The following is a 27,307-nucleotide window of genomic DNA, read 5'->3' as shown; positions in this document are numbered from 1 at the left end:
AATCTCTGATAACTGGTTCTGTGGAAAATCAAAGGCAAATTTGAAATAACGCACCCAAGGCAAATCAGGGGATTTTTCCGCCACCCATTTCAAGGCTTCCTTCCACCAATAGGGACTCTGTGACTTCTTCCTCAGTGGTCCATCACCTTTACCCAAGATGGTGACACAGAGCTCACAGGTGGGGTTCAAGAAGAGGTGGATGCAGCTCTATGCGCCCATGCTTAGAAGGCTCGAGGGCAGGGAGTATTATTACTGTAGTCACCGGATCTAATTTCAAAGAGTGTATCTCTAAAGTTAAATGAATTTGCCTTAAATTCTGAACAGTTGCAGATGATGTAATCCTATGAGACATTTTATTAGGCAGATTAAATTAAGATACAGGAAATGCTATTTCACATTTCATCGGAGAAGAAAGTCAAGTCTTGTGAAAGCTGTTTACTAGAACAGAAGATTGTTGCACATCTGTTTCAACTCCATTTTCTCATTGTTTCAGGATCTGAATCCTCTCCTTGTAAAAAGTCCAGTCTGCTAGGGGGCTGTTGAGAAGAGGAAAAGTCATCTGCCAGTGCAGGGAAATCTGGACTCAAAGGAAATAGTCAATGGAAACCTGTTTGCTGTGTCACGGGTGTGTCACACGCATACATGGATCTGTTTTTGTCAGCTGTCACTGAGAGGACAGTTCTCCTCTGCATAGCGTATACATGGCCTAACTGTATGGTAATTGAGCAGTTGACTTGAGTTCTGTCTCTGGTATTGCTGGTGATGTGCCCACCACAGTTATTTGGCCACTAGTGTGGGCCCTAATATCCTAATCGGTCATTAGTACCTCCTGATAGCCTACTGGCTTCCTGATTAATGTAAAAGTCATACCAAATCTTACTGAATTTAGCTGATGAATTCTGTGACAGAATAGGGAGAAAAATTTAATGAATTGGTTTTGTTTGGATTGGGGTACAAGGAGGGAACAAAATGACAGATGCATTAAGATGTCTCATTTAGCCTTTCTCATAGTAAGAAAAATACTGAGAAAACACTTCCTAGATATTAAGAGTAATTTTCTTTTCTGAAATATTCTAAGTGGCTCAGAAGAGGCTTTCAGTCTGAAATGACTTTTTCTTTAATGAAAGCACTGACAATTCTCTCCTACCATCAACCCCTTACAGAATTTCAAAGGAAAAGAGAAATAGAAACCAAGTTGACAAGAGAAGCCATCTAAAATTAAAACTGTCCATATGGAATTGCTTTTTCTCTTTTTCAAGATATTGTACTCTAAGTCACAGATAGCTGTATGTTAAATAATTTTCTTTTCCAAGGTGTTCTTGGAGGGTTTTTTTAATTCCTAGCTTCTATCATGGCTCAGTGATTTGTATTTCCTATATGGTGAAAACATGTCCTTGTAAATAATGTTTTTATTTTAAAAGTATTTTCCCAACTTTCCATACATACTAAAATAATTATAATAGAACATTCAAAAGGTGAAAGTGGTAAAAATGCCTTTCTTCCAATTCCTGTCTTCAGAAGAAAATACTATTCTCATAGTATAGTGACATTAATTCTAAGTCTTATTAGTTAAAATTTCTAGAATTTTTAATGTTTCAAATGAGAATGATCTCTAAATTGTGTACTTTTGCAGTGCTCATAAATCTAAATCATAAATCAAAAGCATGAAGTTCCGAGGTTTTGAAATGTCTTACATTCTTAAGTGTAGACCTCCTCTTTAGTATGCTCACAAATATTGACAACACGTTTCTTTTTCAGAACATCTGAGTCAGGTAGAATATCTAAGTAACAGGTTAAGTCTTTTTTTTTTTTTTTCCTAATGAGTCAGCTATATGTTTTACTGTAAGAAATCCAGAAATTGGATTAAGGATGATCTAACTGAAAAAGAGAAAACCAACAAAAAAATCTACATTTAAATCTAACTAGGTTCAAGTCCAAGAAAGTCCGAGTTATGTTTTCTTTTTTTTTGAAATGAATAATTAATAGGTTACTAGAAATAAAATCATTTGAAACTCTTCCTCCCCCTTCTCCTGCTCATTTTTTTACATAGACCTGACCAAGGATGAGTTACTCCTCCAGAGAAGCATTCTTGTTTTCACCAGGCTATAGTTATATTCTTGGTTTACTGCCATATCCTTTAGCCTAGACCTGGAAAGTGCTATGTTAATGTGTAGATTTTTAGCACATAAACCTAAGTGGTAGGAAAAGTAACCCCAGATACTATAATGTTCTGTGGAATATTAACTATCATTATGGATAAACTAGCAATCTTGGACTGAAATTCTTTTTATTTTATTTTATCTTATATATTTTTCACATAATTTTTCATTTTTGCACAAAGTATACATTTTCATCTTGGTTATATTTCCCATACAACTCCCACCCCCCCTTATTTTCTTTTTGAAAAATGCTACATATGCCTTCCCTTTCAAGTGCTCTTTGAACTTGTTCTACCATCCTACTGATTTCTTCATTATTGAGTTAAATAACTCATGACACATGTTTATCCTATATTTTTATGATTCCTGTTTTACATTTTTGAAAAATTTTTCCTTGTCAAGATTTAAACCTCTTGAGTGAAACTGTTATTACCAGTCATTATGATATAGATTTTTAGGTTGACAGGTGTGCTTGACAGTACTGTTCATGGTAACCAGAGAGCATGATGTAGGTTTGCCAGATTCAAAATAGTTTGCTGAGATTGTATGTGAGTCAGTCTTTATACAAAGATTCTAGTGTGATGGGAAATGATCCTACTTGTGTAGGTGAAAACGTTTTAGGAGCTGGAGCTGGATTTGTGTAAGGAATTGTGAAATTCCAGCTAGAAGTTGTCTACAGAATTGTGAGAGCCTCTTTAGAATCTCCACGGGAAGAAGGATGGCCTTTTGCTTCTTTGGTCCCGGGAATGGGATTTTCTAAATTCTCAACTATGTATGTAGTATAATTGTCTCTATAATTATCACCCTTGTCCTTGAAGGAATAGCAGAGATTAAATTTAATTAGTTCAAGTTACCCTCTTAGCCCCCAACTATTCTTTCATTACCCTCCTCCCCTTTCTTTTGTCTGCCTCCTTACCCATTAACAAATGCTTCCTCACCTGGAATTGTGTGGAAGGTATCACATTTAACTGAAATGTGTATTTATTCGATTACTTTGGGACTTTCTATAGTTCCTTAGTGGCAGCCTTCACAGTAAATAACCAATCCATGAAACTCAGTGAAGAGAAATTTCCTACGTTCTTGATCACTGCATTTCATCTGCTTATCTGGTATACCTAGTACTTTTATCAAGAGGGTAATTGAAGTGTTTCATATTTGAAGTGGTTTAGGGTCACTAATTTTGAATTGACAGAATGCTCAAAAGTATAACGCTGCATTATTTTCTGGAGGTCAGGTAAAATATTACTGAATGTATAAGAGAGTGAAAAATGAGAAATGCTATTGAATCTTCTTTGCTAGAAGTCCTTCCATCTAAATAGAGTAAGTTACTGTCCCGATAAGTGACTGAAGATCTCCACACTTAAATGCATGGAGGTGGAGAAGATAGAATATCCTCCAGAATCTCTGGTGAGACTTTCAGTTCTTTACTCAGATGTCTGATTGTGTGTTGGAGAGGGCCATAAAGGAGGGCCTTTAGAACATGCTTGCAAGATCAGGTATGGACTGAGAGCAACCTAGGGAATCAGAAATTTGGGGCCAGATTTCAAGTTAGTGACACAGATGAGGTCTAAGAATTCCAAGTCAGTTGATGTCCTGAGAACTAGGCTTAGAACAGGGACCAGAACTGCAAATTAATGAGTCTTGGCAGAGTGTAGTGGAGAACATGAAAGCACTTTGGATGAAAAGTGAATAAACAACAGCTACTGTTCTACTGGGCTTATGTGGTGTTGGGCACTGTTCAAGGCATTTTCTGTACATCATCTGGTTTGATCTGCACATCATGCCAATGTGAGAGGCAATATCTATACAACATTAGTGATGAAAAGTAGGTTTCAAAAGGTGAATATTCTTTTCAATGAATAGTAAAGATTGCATTGGAACCCAGTTGATAGCTCTTCAAATCTGGGCTGCATGCACCACTGTTGGCTGCCTCCTACATATGCTTAAGAACTATGGTTGCAGACCCAGTTGGGGTGAAGCTCTAGAGCCTATGTATAGGTATGTCTCATGATGGTTGTGGGCATCAGACCAAAATAAACATTCCCTTGACACTCTACTCCCTAGAGTGGGAGTGCCTTGAGCCTTTTGGGGGCCAGTTGTGCTTCCTTTGAGCTGTTCCTTGATTTTTCCCTTCTCCCACCCTATACACAGATCTGCAGAGGATGGTGCTTCCCACATTAGCTTTCCAGATGAAGAATGAACACTTTGTAAATGAGCAGACTTAGCCCACCTTGTTGTATGATACTTGAGAAGTAAAAACAAACAAACAAAAAAAAACCCTCCTGCACAGCAGGGAACCAAGGAAAAGACCCCCTGACTAGAAAGTGGAGAGTAGGAGCAGAAACTCTGCTCTTTTGTAGATGAGGGATTTTATGTAACTATGTTCAGAATGGTTTTGTAAAGACTGTCCAGCTATGTACCATGTCTGCTCTGGAAAGATTCAGTTGTGGAGGATTGAAATGTTCCTATTAATATTCTTTATCTAAGAGAAACAGGCTTCTATGGGGTTTCACAAAATGTAATATGAACACTGATCTCTAAGCATCTTCTTTAATATTTTGCTTCCTCCTTCGATTGTTGAAAATATATTTTAGTTCTCCTTAACATGCCAGAATACAGCAGAGAAAAAGATAGCATAATCAGTATGAAAGTAATATCACTTAAGTACCCACTTGCATTTCTGGCAACAGCCACTTTTGATCTTACCTTGTATTATTCCTTAATATTTAAAGTGCTACAGTTATTAAGACAACCTTAGTTTTCAATAATCAGATAAAATTAATAAAACATAGAATTCCTAAATACAAATTTTAATTGTGTTATATATTAATCAGAGAAAATAATTGAATATAAAAGGCATTCTTATATATATACATATATGTGTGTATATATATGTATATATATCCATCACTCATATTTAACAGCTATAAAAATTTTGCTGTTTTCTTCAATCACCTTTATTTAAGGAGGGAGGACTTTTAAAAAAAAAGCACACTTTAGATTCCATTGATGTCCAGGCTCTCCTAGTCCATCCTCTTTTTCTCCCTCCTTTCTCCTATTATAGTACAGATGTGTATTATTTCCCTGCATGTTTTTATTTATTTATTTTTATATAACTACATTATATATTATTTATTTATTTATTTTTAGGATTTATTTATTTATTTATACAAGCACTGGGTACAGTCAGAAGTGCAGGAGGGTGAGAGAATTCACCAGAGCCAGTGCGGGGAACAGAACAGGCAGACTGACTGAAATACACTGCTAAGGGGAGCAGCAGGCACAACAGGAGAGGTCTGTCACGCCATGTGGGACCCTTGCCGGCGGCCAGGGATCGAACCGGTGCTGCAGAGGCTGCGGGCAGCTTCGCAGCCCAGCACTCAACTGCTGTGCCACCAGGGGAGGCCCTCTCTGCATGTTTTTAAACACTGAGAAATGGTTGTGGAAATTTTATGTGAAATTTTCTCCACAGATATATTTTGCAGGCACATTATCAGTTTTAAGTCATACTTATAATTTTAAAGTTATTTTTTCTTGAGGTATAATTATCAAAGTATCCAGTTGCTAGAGAAGTTTAAGCTAGGAAAATAACAATATTAAGTTAGACTTAGAGAAGTTAATACCAGTTTTTTTCAGGGTTCTGCCCTCACCTTCTGAGAAGCTTGGCAAATCCTTCCATGAGTGTGTGGGGACTTTGGGACAAAGTTCCCAGAGCACATATGGTTTGCAAGGTAACCAACAGCTTTCTTTAAACAACAAAAACAAAAAATGGAGTAGTTATTAATTCTGTTTAATCTGTTTGCTAAGGTTAGGGGCAACTTGGCATTCTCATGCTATTTACCTAGCATTTCCAATAGTTCTCTTCCTTTTTCAGGGTTTATTTCTTGCCTCGCTTAGCAGTGGTATAAAATCTTATTTTCAGATCCTTATTCTCAGGACTGAGAAAGGCACAGTCATTCAGTCTGAAGATGGGTAGATATATAGGGGCAAAACCAACCCACCAATCAAAAAAAAAAAAAAATCCTTGGGGCAGAGGTTACCAGCATTCCTGTTGGCTCTGACAGAGGGAAATACCTCTTCAGCAAGCACTAATTTCATAGTGGAGGGATGCATGTCACAGATGTACTTTAAAAAATAATTTAAAAAGTTAATTTCAATACTGATATTCACACCAACTCTGGCAATCCTTCTGTCCATTGGACCCTCAGCTATGGATCTCCCCTTTGGAATTGTTTCCATTATGTTCTCTGGAAGGTCATCGCCTATCAAGAACTTTCAAGATCCTCAAGGGCAATTGCATCTATTTAGTTTCACTGTTTTCTGCACAGTCCTGCAGAAAACTGGAATTTCAGCACATGAAATTCGGTTTTTGTAGATCAAAAACAGTCGTGTATAAGCAGTTTCAATGGTTCAAACCAGTATGTTTGGGGAAACCCTGCCATCATTTATAGAAGATGACTCTGGGGCTGGCCCAGAATTGCCCAGTCAGTGGTGAGGTGACTTACCTGGATTGATGTTGTGATTATACCATGCTCTATGAATTATGAAGTGTGGTATAAACTCTCATGTTCCCCGAGGTTCTGGCTTCAAGGGTCAGGATAAGGGGGGGCTTAACCCTGGCTGGGTTAAAGTAAGTTGAGTAAACACCCTGAAATGACCCCAGTTCAAGAGGCCCCAGAATCCAGGATTGCCCCTGATCCCAAGATAGGATATCTTCCTGGCCTCTTGTGTCTCAGTGAAACCCATCTTGAATCACACTGTCTGCAGTGCTAATTGCAGGATCCAGGCTGTCTACCTGCCTGCACAGGGTGGGTAGAGGATAAGACCTTTTGTGCATGGAGTTAGTGCTCCTGGCACAGCAGAATGCTGACCTGCCAGAAGGGCTTCAGCAAAGCTCGAACAGAGTACAGGGTGAGAGTCCAGACTGTTTCTCATGCTCTCCTAGATGTCAATCTCTATTTCTTTATTAGAGAACAGTGGATCTACCTCTAATCAAATATAAGTAAAAATCAATGTATCATTAGAGAAAATTAGAAAAATATAGACAGGCAGGAAAAAAATAACCTACCTTCCTATTACCACAAATAATTGCTATTAACACTTTGGTTAATTTCCTTCTGGTTTTCAAAAGAATTAAAAAAAAATAATTATCATATGCTGTATATTTATCTTGAATTTTTAATACATACATACTTTAGTAAGAATAATCAATATAAAATACACATTGACCAGGAATTTATACTACTATTGAAATCTATGCAAAATACACAACATAAATTTTATTTCCTCATCCTTGTCATTTTTGAGAGCTAATTAACGCATGAACATAATTTTTAAAGGCTGTGTAGTATTCCATCAAATGATTTTTTTTTTCCACTGTATAGTTATCCAGTTCTCCTTTGAAAATAGTAAAAAATGTGGGCGCTGGACTTCAGGCTTCAAATCCCATGTGATGATTGTGTGAATACGGGCAAGATTCTCAACCTCTTTGTACCTCAGTTTCTTCATTTTTAAATAGGCATAAATTCCACTTATTCTGTGGTAGACAAGAAGTTCCAGTCTCCAAATTTAAAGTCAAACTTTACCATTTGTAAGAGCTACACTGAAGGGAGGAAGGAAGAAGATGCTTGCCAGCCACAATCCAGATCCCTGACACGAGATGCAGGTACTCCTTCATATCTAGATTTATCAAAGTCATCCTCTGAGGTCTGCCTTCTAACAGAAGGGAGAAGGAGCCTAAAGGCCCAAGATACAGAAAGCATCTCCTTCATCCTGACATTTGCAGGACACAAACTTTATCCTGTTAAACCTTCGGGAATCTTGAAAATCATTATTTATCCAGGGGAGTAAACATTGAACCTTTACAAAGGGGTTGGCTTGTTGTCCAGGGAGCAAAGCATGAGCATTTTTTGCTAGATGAGAATTTTAACTTTCGATTAAAGAAGGAAAACTGCTTTTCTTAACTCACAGAATTTCTGTCAGGGCCAATAAGGGTCAGTAAACATTTCTTGTCAATATTTTGGAATTTACAGGTCATATGTGAAAGGGGCCACAAACACTATGTAAATGAATGAGGCTGGCTGTGTTCCAAGAAAACTTTCTTTATGATTGTCGAAAATTGACTTTTATGTAATGTCCACAGGTCACAGAGTCTTCTCTTTAAAAAAAAAATGGAAAATGTAAAAAAATACATCCTTCAAAAAATTTCAGAACTGTACAAAAGTAAGTGGTGGGACCCAACTTGGCCTGCGGGCTGCAGAATGGCCCCTGGCTTGGTACTGTCCTCAACACCCCTTAAGTGTTATGTGTGTGTAAACTACTGCTCCTGTTAGTAGAGTTGGTAACATCATTGTTACCCTTGATGTATGAGAGCCCGCAGTGCTGGATGCTAGAGAGGCTGAGGTGCAGCACACAAGCCCATAGATCCCCTCGGCTTCCTCCTGGGAGTCCATCTGCAGACTCAGCCCCAGCAAAGAGGTTTCTTCTTCTGTGCTGCTGCTCCTTTCCAGAGGCTGCCGGGATCACTGTGCTGCACTGGAAGGAAAGGGGATTCATTTGCTATGTGATTGATTAGCCAGGCCCACCCTGGAGTGATGGTTGCCCCTGTCTGTGTCCTTTGCTGAACATATGCAGGTGGCTGTGTTCTTCCTAGGGATGGGGAATGGTGATATAGTGTCTATAGATGAGAGTGAAAAAACTCTTTGTGCCTGACTATTCTAGTTCACCTCCTATTTTAATGTACAAGAGATGGAAGAAAAGAGGTTCTTAAAAGAGTAGTAAAAAAAAAAAAATTGGAGCTGGGAGTAAAGGAATGAAAGAGTAAGGGGTTGTTGCCCTGAGTATGGGGCTAGAATTTTTCAGAAGCCTGCAGTGTGTTCAGCTCAGTAGAAAAAATGGCAGATATCTTTATAAACTGTGACAGCATTTTTTCATTATTCATGAAAGCTTTAAAAAAAAAAAAAAACAAACAGCTTCATTTTAAGGGAAATTTATTCCCAAGGCATTTTTAATTGAGTTTTTATGTTATTTCTCTGTATTGACTGTTGAATCAATGTATAAGATAAACAATGTTCAAGTTTACCCTTTTGTTCAGTAAATCTCAGCTCTGCTTCTTCAAGCTAACAGTGAGAGAGTGAATAATGAACCCAGATTCTCATGAACTGTTGACAGGGCATTTGCATGACCTTTAATGACTTTTTAAAGGCATTTTTGAAAGGGACATTATTTTTTAATGAAGAAAGTTCACCTTAAACCCAAAATTTTTAGTGTAAGATTTCCCATTGTGTGTACATGTGACAATATTTGAAAGTACATGTGTGTCTGTGTGTGTGCATGTACAGATTTCAAGCTGTATTGTTAAGACTTTTAATAACCCACTTCTAAGACAGAATTTCTTGAAGGTGCATGTTATTTTGTTTTAAATTCATCATTGGGTGTATTTTATCCTTTCTGCCTCCCACAGTAGTAGACATCCCAAATTACCTGATGCGAGAAAGAATGAAGCAGGCACCTAGCAGTCACTTGCTCCAATCCTCTACCCTTTATTTCTCTCTACTACATCTTGTCCCTGCCTTAGTACTTCTAAGGACAGGAACTTCTCTGTTAATCTTTTTTTGTTTTATAGCTGTAAGGAATAATATTAATCCTTTGGATGTCTAATGACAATCACAGGCAAACCCACATCCCCATTCCACTTCCACCACCACACCACACATATCTTTCCTTTTTCCCTGGACTAAATATCTAAAGTAATTTTCCAACTTTTCTAACCTACATTTCTGTTCAAATGCTTCTGGCACCTCCTGGCCCCTCTTTTGTGCATGTTTTCTTGTGAGTCAGGAGCCAGCTCTCACTGTGGACAGCAGACTGTGTGCTATGTCCACTGGTGATCAAATCAGTAGAATTGCCTCTGTTGTGCTCCTGTTAATAAAACCCAACATGTTATAGCCTCTGATTGCCAAGTAAAATTGGTTCCTCTTGGACTTATTGCCAACTCTTATTCTTAGTAATCTAAATGATTATGGAATCTCTGTTAGCTAGTGGAACATTCCCAAGAAGAGATTACCTTTGTGACTGTGGATAACTATGGATAGTTCCAGAGCTCAATTAAACCAGAGCCTTTACACAAAATATTAGTTATGGACTTGCAAACCAGGGTCAACAGAGCTGGGTTGAAAGACAAGAGGTAGCTGGTGAAATTTCAGAAACTAGCAGAGTTATTATGGAGATCAGGCAAAGAACAGTGAATGTGCAGGGAGAAGAAGGTACAGTGGGGAAGGGAACAGGTTTAGAATTTTTTTGGCCTAAATCTGTAGCACTTCCTGGGTATTTCTTTCATGCAGCTCCTTTGTGCTTTACCTAAAGGAATCAAATTTTAATGATGAGGAGCTGGACTCTCACGAATTATATGTAACCCAGATTTACCTCATTGTCTAGATGTGTACTTGCATTAAAACATATCTTTCTATGGAACTTTGTGTTTCTCTGTTTAAATTCTCTTACTAATGGAGCTCATTTTCCTACTCTTCAAGACCCTTTTAACCTAAATAGGATGCAAAGTTATAGAATTGAAGTGAAGACTCTGCCTCATACTGGCTGTGATCTTATACAAGTCACAAGTTCTGACCCTTACCTTTAGGAAGAGAAGAATGACATTTACCTAGTTAGTAATCTTGTCTCATTAGGAAGTTGGAAGATTAAATGAAACCACAGGTTTAGAGAGAGCCTGGTATGATGCCACCAGTGCCAATCCTACTTGACCACAGTCTTTTTGCTGTTCCTCAACATATTTGCCATCTTGTTCACTCTTATATCAGATTTGATACCATGTCTTCTCTGTTTTCATCCAAACCATTATTTTTTTTAATTTAATGTAGAGAGACCAAGGGAAGAATCCAAAGATTCCTAGATGCTGTTTCTAGTACTTTTTGGAACTTTCAACTATGTTGGGGAATGGGGCGGGGGTGTCACAGAGTCACATGCTCTTTAGTGCTTCCCTGTATAAATATGTGAATTAGCCATTATCAACTGTGTCAACTCTGAGAATGCATGTGTCGCTAAAATGAATGTTTCAGTAAAAGCCACTGCCTAACCAAAAACTTGGTACAGGACATTTGAACAGAAAGGTATGTCAGAAAAGTTAGGAAAATACCTTAACTATTTAGTCCAGGGAAAAATAAAAGATGTGTGGTGTGGTGTGGTGTGGTAGTGGAAGTGGAACGGGGATGTGGGTTTGCCTAAGCAAACACTTGGTACTGGAACTCAAGTTCCAACTCCAATAGCTGGTGGGTATAGGTCTCTAACACACTCTGACTTTGTGTTACAGTGGCCTTAGCACATTAATTCTCCAAGTGTGGTCCAAAGGCCATCAGCAGCTCCTGGGAACTTGTATGAATGTCAGGTCTCAGGCAATACCTCAGACACACTGAATCAGAAACTTTGCGGGTGGTGCCCAACAATTTACTTAAACAGATCGCCAGGAAATTCTGATCATACTCAAACTTGAGAATCATGATTTGGGAAAGTGTTCTGAGCCCTAACTGACATTGGAACCATCTGGGAAGCTTTAAAAATCTAGTTGCTTCATTCCCAATCCAAGTTCTTATTGAACTGATTTGGGCTATAGTTTGGAAGTCAGGACTTTTTCAAAGCTCCCCAGAGGATTTTCAGGTGCATCCTAGGGTGGGAATTACTGTTCCCTGGAGTCTGTTGAAACTCCCACATATTTCTCTCTCCTGCATGGGGAGATGAGGAGTGAGAGGTGTGTGGAAGTTGACAGAGCTCCCAAGTAGTCTGCTGCAACCATCAAATCCTGTCTCCCCTTGGAGAATGTGACCTTAAGCTACCAGCCCTTGATAAGCCTTTCCAAAGACTCAATGAATATTCACTTGATGTGATTTGCTTTAAAGGTTGCTTTTAATGCTATATTTGTTCAACAAATGTAGGCACTCATATAGCACAAATATTAACTCCTAAATCCTCAAAGGCTTTCCCCATGATATGCCATCTGGCAGGCATTATTGTAATCATTTCTTTATTATCCACACTAATGAAGGACTAGCATGGCATTGGTAATTGAAAAACACAGATCATTTAAAAATCATCCAGGCTAAAGCTGGCACTGCTTCCCTAACTAGGAAGCATTCAAGAGTAGAAAATATTGACTGGTTACAGTTTTCCACCTTCTCTATGGAGGTACTCATATATTTTAGTCAGAAATTTGAGCAATAGAAGTGAGATCTTCTAAATTATAATTTTTTTTTCTGCAAAATAGGAGTCTGCTTTGTTGTAGAGAGGCAGATGGACAGCAAGGATACTAAAAATGCATTTGCACCTTGCACAGTGGGTTCAAAGAGGGGTGTGGCACAGGATTCCAGGAAGTGGCAGATCTGAATTCTACACCTTCTAATGTTTCCTGTGCTAATTGAGATGAGCCATTCAGCCCTCTATGGATCTCAAAATGTCCCCAGACAAGCAGTTTCTACATTACCTGGGAATCTGTTGAGATGCAGATTTTTCAGACCCCACCCCAGACCTCCTGAATGAGAGACCCTGGAGGGTGAGGCCAGCAAATGGTACTTTAACAAGTCCTCCATAATGTTCTGATGCCTGTTGTAGTTTGAACACTACTGTTTTCCACCAGGTGTTTAGTTTCCCTGTTTATAATATAGGGCACCTAGTGTAGGTTCTGGTTGAAGTTCACTCTTGCTCTCCAGTGACCTTGGCATGTGGGCCTGAAACAGGAAGAAAGATTTTCTGTCTTAGACCACGAACTTTCCTTGGATGTGTGATTGAAATAATTCAGCTGAAAAACTGTCATGTGAATAACAGAAAAGAAACACATCTCTTTAATTCCCAAACCCCACAAAGGGTGTTCACTATAAAATAAATCCTGCTTTCTTCAGCTGGTTGGTACCGTACCCCAGAGTAGAAAACCCTGGTGCTTTGGGAAGGAAGGCAGCCGCTCTCCCTTTCTCTAGGGCCTGAGAGCTGTCTGATGTGATTCACAGAGCAGCGCTTCTGCAGGGACCAACAAATGGTGTTTCAGAAGGATGTACAGAGGTACACCGGCTTTGCAGTAAAACAAGGGAAAATTTCAAACCATTTATCAAAGCTCTTGCAGCTTCCATTCAAGACAGGTAGAAAAAAAAAAATAACAGGGAACAAGAAAAGAAAATAAATCTGTTTCCAGAACTTCTCATAAATAAGAAAGGAGTGGGGGATTGTTGGCCTTGCTGGATTCTCAGAATATTTTTGTCACAGTACAGAAAGATTTCAAATGTTTCACCATGAAACCCTCATACTTTTCCCATTATCAAAATTTGTGGTTGTAAAATTATTTCGCTGCCTGTTAAAATCAAAGGAGAAAAAAGACAATCCTTTCAAAGAAATAGAGGCTGGAAAAATGACACCTGGAGTTAAAAAAGAAAGAAAGAAAGAACACAGTTCCCCCACAACTACCAAATTTATTTTTTTTTGCATATAAAATCCAGTGATGTTTCAAAATTTAGGGCTAGTCATAGAAAATTAAAGACAGTTTTCTAATTGACTTGTTTAGCAAGAGGTTTTTTGTTTTTATAAGACAATAGGACATGGTTTATTGCACATGAGAGAGACTTTTGTCTTTTATGTCTGGGAAGGGTGGAGAAACTATAGCTTTTATTACAAAGGATGGATCACAGATCCACTTTGCCTGAAAGAAGAATGCTGATTGAGGAGAAAACACAACAGTCAAGACCCTGCATTGGACATTTTTGTTAAATTCCCAGGATTGTCAGTTTGATCATCAATTTGATGCTAAAATCCAGTTTAAAACATGTAATCTGAGTTTAGATTCTGATTCTGTCACTTACTGACTCTGAAACTTTGGACAAGCCGCCAATGCTTCGTTTCCTTTTTGTCAAAGGAGGAAGGTAATAGAACCTACCTTGAGCGTAAGAGTTAGCTTATACCTGGTGCTTTGCACAGTGCCTGGCACAGAGCAGGTACTATTTTATTGGGAATATTTGCTACTTAGCCATATGGTTCTTTAAAGAACTCTAAAAATAAATTATATTGTTTCATAACTGTTAAGATTTTGAAAATGACAGTGGATTTTCTGTCCCCCACGTGTGCCTTAGGAGAAGATGATTGACAGCAGGAGGCTTCCAGGAGTTCATAGGAGCGCAATTCAGAGGAGACTGATGACTCTTGAGCCTTGAGTACCTTTCTTGGTCAGCGATTCACTAACTAGTTAATTTGTAGTTAATTTTGGCTTTGCTCAACTAGATTCAGAGAAATTATTTTTTGTTATTTGATTTCCTTTTTGTGCATTTATTTTTGGAATAGACTCATAGACTAATGCTAGAAATAGGTCTGAAATGAATGTGGCATTTTTTCTCTTTTACACTCAGCACACTTCACTGTTGGTTGGGCCATGCTGCATGGATGCTAATATTCGCCAACTTACATTTTTCTCAAATTAACTATTTTCAGGCTTTATAAAATCTACATGCTAGCAGGACCAAAATAAATGCATTCAACTTAAAAACTGGTGATAAGGGGGGAAAGTAGGAACAGTAGCTTAGATTGTCCAAGCAAGATTTTATCTTTTCTGCCAAATCCAAGTGGTGGCCTGGGCAGGCTTATCTCATCTGAGTGCAGACCCCTTCTTAGTCTAATGGAGATGACAAGAGCACCCACTTCTCAGGGTGTTATGAGACTCAAGTGACATAAAACCTGTTAGATGCAAACCAGAGCTAACTCTTAGGAAGAACTCAGCAAATACTAGCTTTTTTTATGTTACCTGTGTTCATGAAAATCTAATGTATTAAAGTCACCTAATGTAATGGGGGAAGTTACAATCTCTTCTAAACAACTGAAAATACTATAAAAGCTTTAGTTTCAAAATTAATTTCTAGACTAAATCCCTGATTATTTCTAGCAGTTTTATTTTTTAAATATCCTGCTTCTTTTGAATACAGGTTGACCTTCATAAACCAATGAGTATCAGATTAAGGCCAAGCCACTGAATTTGGTGCCCAGTGATCTTCATATTATTACAATTATATTTATTTTAGGAGATATATCTTCCTTATCATTAATGGTAATAATTTGGTATTTTGAACACTTTCCAACACCTTAATACCTGAGTCAGGATAAAATGTTAAAGTAAAATAAAAAAGTCGCTGCATGAGCTGACCTTGCTTCAAAGACACAGAAAGGGATGCTCTCAAACTGTGGAACTCTGACAGGCAGGCAGCACCACTGACTTATAATTTTAGGTGCTATTTATTACCTCATGAAAACTTTTTCAAGTTAAACCTGGAAGACACAGTTTAGATTTACTCTTGAATATTGTAGAAAAGTGTGGGTTGTTTGAACTTTGAATAAGTATAAAGAAGGTCTTCCTATACTTGAATTAGGAAAAATTGCTGTTAACCAAATTTCCTGGAAAAAAAACAGTTTCAAGCTGTTCTTAAGAGATATCCAGAAACAAAACAAAAAATAGATAGCATCATGCAAATTGCCTATATTATGAGGTAAAAGCAGTTTTCCTTAATACCTCTTTAAACTTTCTTTATCCTCTCTTTAATGTGAAAAAAAAATGAATGCCTGTAATTCCTTTACCATTTAGATCTGAATTTTGAGAACAGATCTTGGTCTTCACTTTCTGTTACTAATGAAGAAAAGTGGTTTTCTGCTCTGAATAAGAATCTTGGTGTTTGCTTGTTGATCTGGAGCAAGTGGAGAATATGGGCATATTTATAACTGTTCTTCAGTCTTTGTGGTCCTCAGTGTTTTGTGTGGTGACCACAGGCTTCATGCTTCCTGAGAGCAGGCAGGTGACTCCTGGACATCAAGTTTCTATGTTCAAAGGGCTGCAGACTGTATAACATTGGGCTTTTCACAAACTCCATGGACAGGTGTGGCCATACCTAACTCTCACATGAGAATGTGAATTTAAGGTGCTGGCCCTGAGTTAAATGCTGAGGTGTTATTTTGTGAGTGTTTCTTCTCCCCAAATGCTATTGGCTCCACTACTGCACAGTCCCCAGAAATAGAGTTTTTACATTATTTTATTATTTTTTTTTTTTGCAATGTCATCTATCTAAGAATAATCCTATGTTTTCATCTTCAGTTGAGTTTTCTACCCCAGGAATAAAAGCTGGTTTTCTGCCCCCCGGGGATCCCTGAAAGAAGTCTCTGTGGCCACTCAGATAAGGTTACATGGAGATAGAAAATGTCATCTTACTTGATTATTTGGAGCTTGCCTTTTGATACTTTAGTCTTACGCAGGGAACCGGACCTCTGATGGTTGGGGAAATCTGCTGAAGAAATAATCTGATCAGACATTTTGGTTTTTTTCAGAATCATGTTAACCCCGCCATGGACTTTACCCAGACACCTCCTGGGATGCTAGCTCTGGACAACATGCTGTATTTTGCCAAGCACCACCAGGATGCCTACATCCGGGTAAGGATATAGCCATTTTAGCTATTGTAGATTTCCTAGTGAATTTTAATTCCAAACTTAGAGACATGGAAGGTTACCTTTAGATGAATGGCCCCAGATCTGGGCCTTCAATCATGTGAATATTAAGATTAAGTAAAATCAACAAGGGGCACTGAAATATTGATTTTTAATCTTAAGATTTCTCACATGATGATTTTAAGAAAATACAGTAGTTTTGGAAAAAAATATATAGCTCAATATTGAATTATGACGAAACGTGTCAACTTAAGTGACTTAAGGAAGAGAAATGAACTGTCTGCCCAAATCCTCCATGATCCCAACTTCTGTGGAGACCCCTTAGACTTGCTCTTAGACTTAACGAAGGAGGTTCAGTTGTCCTCTGACATTGCTTCTGTTCAGTCTTATGCTGGATATACAATAAGAACAACAAAAGGAGAGAGAAGAATGAGATAGATGGGAAGACAGAAACCTGAAAAAAAGAAATCTCATTTCTTCAAAGACCAGTGAAATGCAAATTATACCAACATGGGTTAGTTTGTGTGCGGGGAAGAACGAAAATAGAAGGTACCACTGACTGATTGGGCAGTACAGATGTGGGAAGGACAGAGTGAATGAAGAAGAGCATAAGGACAGTGACACAGAAGGCCTGCACATCAGGGCTGTGCCACTGCAGGCCCTGGGCTTGTGCTGACACCTTTGCCCAGTGCTGGGGAGAGATGCCCCAAATCCGTCAGGGTAAGGTCTACCAACCCAAGATCATGATAAGGGTGGGATGTGAATAAAGGGGGCAAGGGAATTGGCAGGAGGTTAAAATGCTTGATGAATGAATCGCCTAAAGCTGAGATAATGAGGATGAAATTAGAAAAAAGAGAAGAGTCTGTTACTCTGACTTTGTTCGATTCTTCTTGGTGACACATTGTGGAGCCCAAGGTCTGAGACCCGGCACTGCTGTTGTCTAGTTGTATAAGTGGAGACATTTGCTTTTGATGGGTTAGTTTCTTCTGTAAATTGGGGAGACCTGGTAGTTCCCAGCTGGGACAGTATTCCCCTAAGGGACTTTTGGAAAGATGTGGGTGTGTCTTTGGTAGTTACCGAGTAACTTGGGGTGCTGCTGGCCAAAACCTGTAATATACAAGACAGTCTGCACTGTAAAAAATTGCCCTGCTCAGGATGGCCCCTTAAAAAAAAAAAATCATGGGCCTCCCCGGTGGCGCAGCGGTTGAGCGCTGGGTTGCGAAGCTTCCCGCGGCCTCTGCGGCACCGGTTCGATCCCCGGCTGCTCCCCGGCCACTGGAGGAGGATCCCACATGGTGCGCAGACCTCTCCTGCCACCCGCTGCTCCCCTCAGCAGTGTACTTCAGTCCTTCTGCCTGCTGTGCTCCCCACTCTGGCTCTGGTGAATTCTCTCACCCTCCCGCGCTTCTGACTGTACCCAGTGCATGTATAAACAAAACAAACAAACAAACAAATAAATAAATAAATAAACATGCCTCTATAAAAAAAAAAAAAATCATGCCAGGTCTCTGAGTTCCCTGTGGGAATTATATTTTAACTTTATGTGTTTTTCTGTGCATACAATTTGACAAGTTTTGACTTACACTGATATATCATTTGCAATTTGATTATATAAAGGATTTTATGCATTTTTCTGAAAGATTTTGTATCAGGTGCTTCATCAGAAATGTCATCTCCTGTAAGAAAATTGTTTTTTCATAAAAGTTTCATTTGGCTTAGATGTGTGTATATTTATTACATGGATTTTTTTTCCTAGGGATATAATCAGCTGTCTCAGTAAATAAATTAATGTTGTTGAGCTATCACATAATATAGCTTTGGAGAGTAGAGTGTAAAAATAAGAAGCTAAGTAGATATTTAATTTATTATTAACTGATTAACGTTTGTGGATGAATGTTTCTAAAATTAGACCTTATTGATGCTGAATGTATTGTCAATTGCTTAAGAAGCGTATGTCTCATGAAAAGTAATTTAATGTTTGAGGTACATTTTCCTCAACACATTCTCTAAACTGTTATACGTGAAATTAAAACCATGGCAACCTGACACAACTTTATATCTGATAGCATTTCAAAAGAAAAACCTAATTGGAAAGAGAAGGGTGGCCCTTTTTGTCCATGTGTGCTTTACTAGTTAGATTCCTAAAACTGTTCTTTTCTCCACAATATCTCTTTTTTCATGTCTGTTGTGTCTCTTCTGACTTTGGGACACTGACTATGGGATAGAAAGCTAAAGCTATTTTTGTGAATGAATGAGGTTAGCAGATTGTGTGTAAATTCTGAGGCATTCAGGCAAGGATGTTTTGTGATGCTTGTGTGTACTGAGCGACTATCACATGTCCAATGTGAGCTAGTGATGGGGAATAAAGAATAAGTCACCCCTGGTCATGTAATTGAGGAGTTTACTGTCTATAGATGCAAAGGAGGAGTGGGGAATGTGTGAAAAGATAAATACTAGCTGTTTTCCAAGTCATTTGGAATGCATTTTGATTGGGTAGAGGGATATTGGGGACACAGAGGAGAGTTACCAGTACAGATGTGGAGGTCAGCTCAGGAAAGCTTCCTGGAGGAAGTGGCATCTACACTGAGAGTGACTGGACAGTACTGGTAAATCAAGCAAAGTCTAGGGGTCATGGCAGAGTACACCTAGTAGAGGGGAACAAATATGCAACTAAAACAGGGAATGGGTAATATGATCATGACTTGAGAGGGAAATGTTGACATTCTCTAGGGACTTTATAGACCCTATTATTAAGGTAATTGTTTGTACTTTAACCTAAAGGCAGTGAAGAATTTCTTAGTGTTTAAAGTAAAGGCAATGAGAGTTAATTTTAGAAAATGCACTCTCTTGCCAAAAAACAAATGTGAGAAATCAAGATTGGAGGCAAAAATAAATTTGGAAAATCAGAGAGAAACATTGGTAACTTGAACTAGAGTGGTTGCAATGCTATTGGGGAAAAGCAGTTTAAATGAGTTATTTTGGAGCAAAGATAAATTGACTCTCTCTGAGGCAGATTTGCTGGCTGAGCTAATGGGTGGGGGGCAATGTCCTTAATGAAGTAGATATTGTATGTCTTTGAGGGGTAGTAATTTGGAGACATCTAGACTCTTTTATGCATGTGGACTTAGGTCCAGGTGGTCATGTCTAGTAGGCAGTAGGATATGGCAACAGAGCTCAAACACAGGGAGATACCACATCTCTATATTCTGCTTCCTTAAACTTATGTGTTCCCTCCTATCTGTTCATCTAGATTGTTGCAATATTATCTTAGTGGCCTCTATGCCCAAGTCTTATACCCTCAATAACACATTTCATGCCAACTGCTGGGATAATCTTTCTACATAGAATTCAGAACACTTCAAGGGATCTTCTTGACCCACAAACCTACCTTTGTGGTATCTGACACATCATGGGCTTTAAGAATTTCCTGTGAATTGAGTAAAGAGTTTTTTTTAGTTTTTATATCAGTAGTTTCTTGCCAATGATCAATTCTTTTTTTGTCATCTGAGGGTCTTTTGTTCCTTTTAACAATTTTATAGCAGTTTATTTTGCAACATGAATTTATTGATAGGCAGCCTGATTTCTCAGGCAATATTTGAATAAGCTCTGTAACTGTATTAATGAAAGCAGTGGCTATAATTGAATTACTCCACACTTGTACAAAACATAACATGAGGAAAAATTACAAATATGAGCGTCCCTCTGTCCCTGGAGTAAAATCTGGGGACATGCATAGAATGTTTTCAGACTTCTGGATATGCTTACTCTGCCGTTCTTGTCACTCGGGCTCTGTCTGTGAGAAGTGGAGGGTACTTGCCTTACTCCCATGATCCTTCTGTCATTATTTCCCACACAGGAGAATGGTACAAAGCTGTGCATGTTGTATGTTTTGTTTTTGTTTCTTTTTTTTTATTTGCCTGGCATGACAATTCTCAGTGCCTGGGAAGGAAGAAATTTAGTGACTCCATTAGAATTGTTAAACCTTTGGATTTATTTATTTTTATTTATTTTTTTAAAGATTTATTTATTTATGCATACAAGAACTGGGATACAGGCCAGATGTGCGGGAGGGTGAGAGGATTCATCAGAGACAGACTGGGAAACAGAACAGGCAGACTGAAATACACTGCTGAGGGGAGCAGCAGGAGAGTCAGGAGAGGTCTGCTGCACCATGTGGGTCTCCTCCCTGGCCGGGGATCAAACTCGTGCTTCAATGGCTGCGGATAGCTTCGTAGGCTGCATCTTAACCCCTTGTGCCACCAGGGAGGTCCCTAAACCTTTGGATTTAGACCACATTTTCTCGGTTTATTTAATAATTCACTGGAAGCTACTGAGAAACCCATACAACTTGGTTTTTTATCTGTTCAAGACTTCTGCTGGCTATTGTGAGAGCCAAGGTACAGTCACAAAACAGGAAGTACTACTGAGAAAATGTGAGGTTTCCAAACGTGATGGCCAGGTCTGAGGTGGAATGAGGCTTAAAAAATAATTCAGAAACTGAAAAAAAAAAAAGATGTTTTAAGATGGTGTTAATTCTTCATGGTAATGTTAGTCTTATTCTATCTAATAAGAGAAAATGAGTACCCAGTGTGAGTTAGAACATATGTAAGACATACTCCATAGATTAACATAATCTTTAAGAAAGGTCTATGAGATAAACATTGTTAACCCCATTTTGTTGATTCCTGAACTGAAACTTGGGGAATGCAGAGAGTTGCACAAGGTCAAACTGCCACGTGAAACTTGAACTTTTGTGATCTACAAATCTCAGACTATTTCCAGGGATAACTTGAGATATGACTGGTTGTCACAGGGTCATAATTATAGTTGTTTATACACTTGAGTTAACAATGATTTTAAAATTTGGGCCTCCCTGGTGGTGCAAGGGGTTAAGCACCGCACTATGAAGAAATCCGCAGCCTCTGCAGCATGAGTTTGATCCCTGGCTGGCCAGGGAGCAGCCCATATGGCGAGGCAGACCTCTCCTGTCTCTCCCAATGCTCCCCTCAGCAGTGTATTTCAGTTAGTCTGCCTGTTCTGTTCCCCGCTCTGTCTCTGGTAAATCCTCTCACCCCTCGCATCTCTGCCTGTACCCCAGCTCTTGTATGCATAAATAAATAAATCTTTAAAAAAATTATTTTAAAATTTTAATGTCTTCAGCCTTTTGGAGATAAAGACAACTAAGTAATACAGGAGATCAGGGCCAAAGATCAAGAGAAGTAAGTATATTATAGGCACAGTGTTCATGGACCAAATAAGGGTCATCTCCATCCAAACCAATTAGAAAAGACTTTGTTGAGAGCACAGTGGAAGATGGTGGTAAACTGTGGGTGTTTTGGTGGTGGCTATGCTATGGTCGCTGGAGGGAGAAAGATCTTATACTTCCCAAATACTAACAACTATGTAAACCAATGGTACTTCAATACAAAATTTAAATTAAAATAAAAGACTGTTTATGGTAGGCATCCAGGACCAGGGTTCAGTTTATTGAAGGTCCCCCACCTCTAGGTTGTCCCTTCTTTATTGTTTTTTCAGTTTCCAAGCTAGCCTTGGAGCTCAGCTCAAGGCTATTGTTACTATTGCATCTGCAAACATAGCTTCAGAGAGAAAGTTAAATACCCTTTTTTTCTTTTGTGCTCTTTAAGATCTGAGAGCAATTTAACCATTTAGTCTCAGCTACAATTGTATCCTATTAGGACAATATGTTTATAAAATGTCAAGTAAATTAGGTTATAGAGAAAGATGGCTATTTGTACCAAAGAATTGTTTTCTCAATTTTCTTTCTTGATTGCCTTTTTTTTTTTTTTTTAACAAATGAAGAATTTAAAGTATGTTTGCACTGGGCCTCCCCTGGTGGCACTGGCAGTTGAGCACCATGCTGTGAAGCTATCCACAGCCTCTGCAGCTCCGGTTCCATCCCGGCCAGCGGCGAGTGTCCCACATGGCACAGCAGACCTCTCCTGCCGCGCCCGCTGCTCCCCTCAGTAGTGTCCTCCATCTGTCTGCCTGTTCTGCTCCCCACTCTGTCTCTGGTGAATCCTCTCACCCTCCCACACATCTGGCCTGTACCCCGGTTCTTGTATAAATAAATAAATAAATCTTAAAAAAAAAAGTATGTTTACACTGTTTCAAAACTATTAACTGGATTCTTCCACAATGCATGCATAATAAATAATACTTTTTAAAAATAATTGGGAGAAATAGCTGATTTACCACTGGGACAGAGGAGACCAGTTCTTAAGACAGTATTAGAATGAGGTGACCCACTTCATCTGAGACGATCTAATGTAAGAAAAGCTTTTTTTTTTTTATTTTTTACACTGAATTTATTTTTTTATTTTTATTTTATTTATTTATTTGTTTTTAAAATAAATTTTATTTTTATATTCCCCATACAATTGCAACCCCCTTATTTTGACCCCAATCCCTTCCCTCCCCGCCCCCCACACCCCATAGAGTGTCTCTGGTTCATAGTTTTTTGTTGATTTTCACTTTCTTATAGTTATTCATTTTCCTGGTCCCTTATTTAAATTTTCTAGATTCCTGCTATGAGTGAGACCATCCGGTATTTTTCTTTTTCTTTCTGGCTTCGGCTTTGCTGTCTTTAGCATATTTAACATACATGATTTGTAATCTTTCCTTCAGTGCTCCCAGAGATAGGAAGATAAACTTGTGTCCCTTTTCTCTAGTACATAGATCTCTATGTCCAGTGAGGCCTGTCTCAATTTCAAAGCCACTAGGAGGAAACTCTTTTCAAACCCCTCTCTCATATAAGAGGCATAAACCTTATTATCATAGCAACCACATATGTTGCTTTAAGAACAACGATGCTAAACACATTGGTTATTTCTCATACAACACTTGTAAGAGGCTGGCACTGTTACTGCATTCAGTGTCTGTATCCTGTGCCTTTCAGGGAGTTGTAGATTCCTGTAGGGGTTGGATGCATTCTTAAGTAAGTCGTAACATTGTTTTTTTGCTCAATGCCACAATATTTTAAGGGGAAGAGAATTTGAATTGCCTACAGGCAATGCACACACTCCCTCTCCAAATAGCCATGAGTCTCAGAACTCCCTATCATATGCTATTTGATTGTTTCATGCATGTTATTTATCTACCTAATACTGAGTAATTTGTGTCAGTGGCCACTGATACTGGTAGTCTGCAGGGACCTTTTGGAATTTCTGAATGCATCGTCAGCACAGAGTAGGTGCTAAAACCATTTTACTTGTCTTTCCCCTTCCTAGTCCATGAAGTCGTACTTGATTAATATCCAATCTCCTAGTGGCTTCCTATTTATGTTCTCAATGTTTGTTGTCTTTCCATTCTTGTTGTCAACTCCTGGAGAGCAGGTGCTTCATCTTCTGTTCAGTATTTATACTCTTGCTGGGAATAAAGGACTTTAATTTCAACATCCAAGAGTAGAGAGAAGGAGTAGGTTCTTAAATTCTCTAGTTGTAAATTTTAGAGAAACAAAAGTCATCAGATCTTGTGAATACTTTGGACCAATGTTCAGGGGTTCTAAACATAGCCAAACCTTGAGCCAAACCTTGATACCCCCTCCTCCCAAAGTGCCTGCATTTAAAGTGACCAACAATCAAGTATTCAGTAGGCACTAAAGCTGGTGCTGATCGAGGCAACATTAAGCATTTAAAATAAATTAAGGAACTTTTAACATCTCAAGGGGGAAATTGGCAATTTCCCAAGCGACATAATTACAGGACAGTGTGTGTAATGTGTAATTAAACTTAACTATGAAGCAAATGATTGGAATAAAGCTTGGTGGCGCATCATTTTTTGTTCCCATAGTGCTGACAGATCATCCCCTCCCCTTGTCCCTGAAGCAGCTTCGGCAGCAATTGCTCCTAATTTTTTTTTAAATGAAATTATATGTTGCCAGTTAAACACACAGTGTCGTGTAAAGGAACCTTTTTTATCTGAGTGACATTTTCCTTCTAGGTGATCTGGAATACAGATTCAATTTAGAATAACAAGGACCCAAGACACAACCTTGCTGATACATTAAAGTGACACTTTGTCTAGTAATTCATTTAAATACTTTATTCCTTGCTTTTATTTTTATTCTTTCTTTGATCAAAGTCCACAGCTTGGAGGCTTGTTATTTATGTGCAGTTTTTTTTCATGTTTTAAAAATAGTGGCATTAATTTCAGTGATTGTGAATAACCAAGCTGTTACTGCCAAACAATTGGGACCCCTTGAGAGTGTGAATATGTGTGATCAGATTTACTAATTGCACTGGAAGGCAGAATCTCTGACTGCCAAAGCCAGTGATTTCAATAGAATGCTTCAGGCCTCAGTATGAGATCACTGTTCAACATGGGCTAGGTTTTATCTCAGAAGACCCATCATCTGCGGGAGGGAGGGCAGCTCCCCACACATTAAATGCATGCTGCGCTCCACCATCTGAGTTCTTTGAGTACTGAATTCATATCTGAAATCTAAAGCAGGAATAAAACTTGGTAGTTAATCTGTTTTATTCTCCCTTGCTGCCAGTCCAAGCTGGTATTAGGTTCAGAATGTTTTTACTTAGTTATAGCTGAGGGGTTTTTGTTTTTATTTTTAAACTTGGAAACACAGTGGAACTTTAAAATGCCATGATCATCTATTAACAAAGGTGAAACCAAGCAATATAATGAACTAAATGAAGTTTATAAGTTGTAATCCTGTACCAGGGTGAGTTACAAGGTTAGAAATTACAGACAGGGCCTCCCTAATGGCGCAGGCGGCTGAGTGCTGCACTGTGAAGCTGTCCACAGCCTCTGCAGCGCTGGTTTGATCCAGGCCGGCCAGTGGGAAACCCACATGCCAAGCAGACCTCTCCTGATTCGCCCTCTGCTCCCTTCAGCAGTGTATTTTGTCAGTCTGCCCATTCTGTTCCCTGCTCTATCTCTGGTGAATATGCTTACCCTCCCGCGCATCTGACCTGTACCCCGGTTCTTGTATAAATAAATAATTTTTTTTTTAAGATTTATTTATTTATTTACACAAGCACTGGGTACAGTCAGAAGCGCGGGAGGGTGAGAGAATTCACCAGAGCCAGAGCGGGGAGAAGAGCAGGCAGAAGGACCCAAGTACACTGCTGAGGGGAGCAGCGGGCGGCAGGAGAGGTCTGCGCGCCATGTGGGACCCTCCTCCAGTGGCCGGGGAGCAGCCGGGGATCGAACCGGCGCTGCAGAGGCCGCGGGCAGCTTCGCAACCCAGCGCTCAACTGCCGCGCCACCAGGGAGGCCCAATAAATAAATCTTTTAAAAAAAGAAAGAAAATAAATTACAGACAGCTTCAGGTGTAGTGACACCACCACTTTTCCCCCAGAGTATCAACTGGAAGTCTACTGTCACTGCTGTGGGGGTCTCTCAGATCCTGTGTATCTTCCCATTCTTTATCCAACCTGGTTCTCCAAAATCAGTCCACATTGTCCATTTGTATGTTTTACAAGGCTGGTGAAATAAATAATAATTATTGGGTACCTGCTCTGTGGCAAGCCTGCCTCCTTTTTACATTATGTGATCAACTTTGTACCTTGTGCATTTTCTACCTTTGCTATGCACAGCTCAACATCTGCTGAGCTCGGGGCGGCCGGGGGTGGGGGGGTATGCGTTCCTTCTTCATTTTCTGCTCTAATTGCTACACATTTTGCAAGAGCAGGAGTTAGAGAAGCTGTAGCTCAATTCTGGCTGTTCCTTTACAAAGGGCAAGTTTCTGGGGACCTCTTTTCTTCTGTGAGTCTACAATTGGAAGGTGTTATTGGCTTTTACATTTTTTAAATTAATAGATTTAATTTTTAGGGTAGTTATAGGTTTACAGAAAATTAAGCAGAAAGAGCTAAGGGTTCCTATATATCCCCTTTCTTTCCTCTCCCACACGCAGTCCCTATTACTAACATCTTACATTAGCATGGTATAATGAGCCAATATCCTGCAACATTGCTATAATTGCTTACAGTTGCAGGAGTTTTGTTGTTGTTGAGATTTCAGAATTTTCTACATAGACAATCATTTCATCTGTGCACTGTTTTGTTTTTTCTTCCTAGTCTGTACAATTCCTTTATCCTTTTCTTATTGTGTTAGTTAGGAGTTCTAGTAAGATACCGAATAGGAAGGGGAGAGGAAACATCCAGGCTCTGATCCTGATCTTAATGGGAGAGAATCAATTTTCTCATCATTAAGTATAATATTAGCATTACATTTTTTGTAGATATTCATCATCAAGTTGAGGAAGCTTCCCTCAGTATCGGCTTGCAAGGTCTGCTATACAACAAAGTATCACAGACCAGGTAAATCAGATAACAGAAATATCTCCTTTCATAATCATGAAGATCAGAAATTAGAGATCAAGGTAGTGGCAGGGTTGGTTTATTCTAAGACCCCTCTCCTTGATTTATGGATAACAGTCTTCACCCTGTGCCTTCTCATAGTCTTCCTTCTGTCTTTAGTTTTGTCCCATATAGTCATACTGGACTAGGAGCTGGACTGACTTTATTTTAGCTTAATTACCTCTTTTAAAACTCTATCTCCAAATATGGTCTCGAGCTGAGGCACTGGGAGTTAGAATTTCTATTTATGAATTCAGGAAGAACGTAGTTCAGCCTATAATACCTTTTATTTCTAGTTTGTAGAGTTTTTTTAATCATAAATGTGTATTGGATTTTATCAAATTT

The 27,307-nt window shown here is 38.9% G+C and overlaps 1 protein-coding gene across 2 annotated transcripts in view; it reads left to right on the top strand.

Annotated features, from left to right (window-relative positions):
• The window catches only part of ELMO1 (engulfment and cell motility 1), a gene marked incomplete at both ends in the record, with an annotated part of 519,094 nt that overhangs the window by 229,352 nt on the left and 262,435 nt on the right, over positions 1-27,307 (top strand). For both annotated transcript variants that reach the window (XM_084229578.1, XM_084229579.1), the window contains one exon: positions 16,509-16,613. In XM_084229578.1, coding sequence (XP_084085704.1) covers positions 16,509-16,613 — 105 coding nt within the window. The remainder of the gene's footprint in view (positions 1-16,508; positions 16,614-27,307) is intronic.

The sequence above is a fragment of the Talpa europaea genome, assembly GCF_964194135.1.
Source record: "Talpa europaea genome assembly, chromosome: 3".
In the NCBI taxonomy this organism is placed as follows: Eukaryota; Metazoa; Chordata; class Mammalia; order Eulipotyphla; family Talpidae; genus Talpa; species Talpa europaea.
The sequence above is the reverse complement of the archived record's forward strand: the minus strand, read 5'-3'. Positions and strand labels throughout refer to the sequence as shown.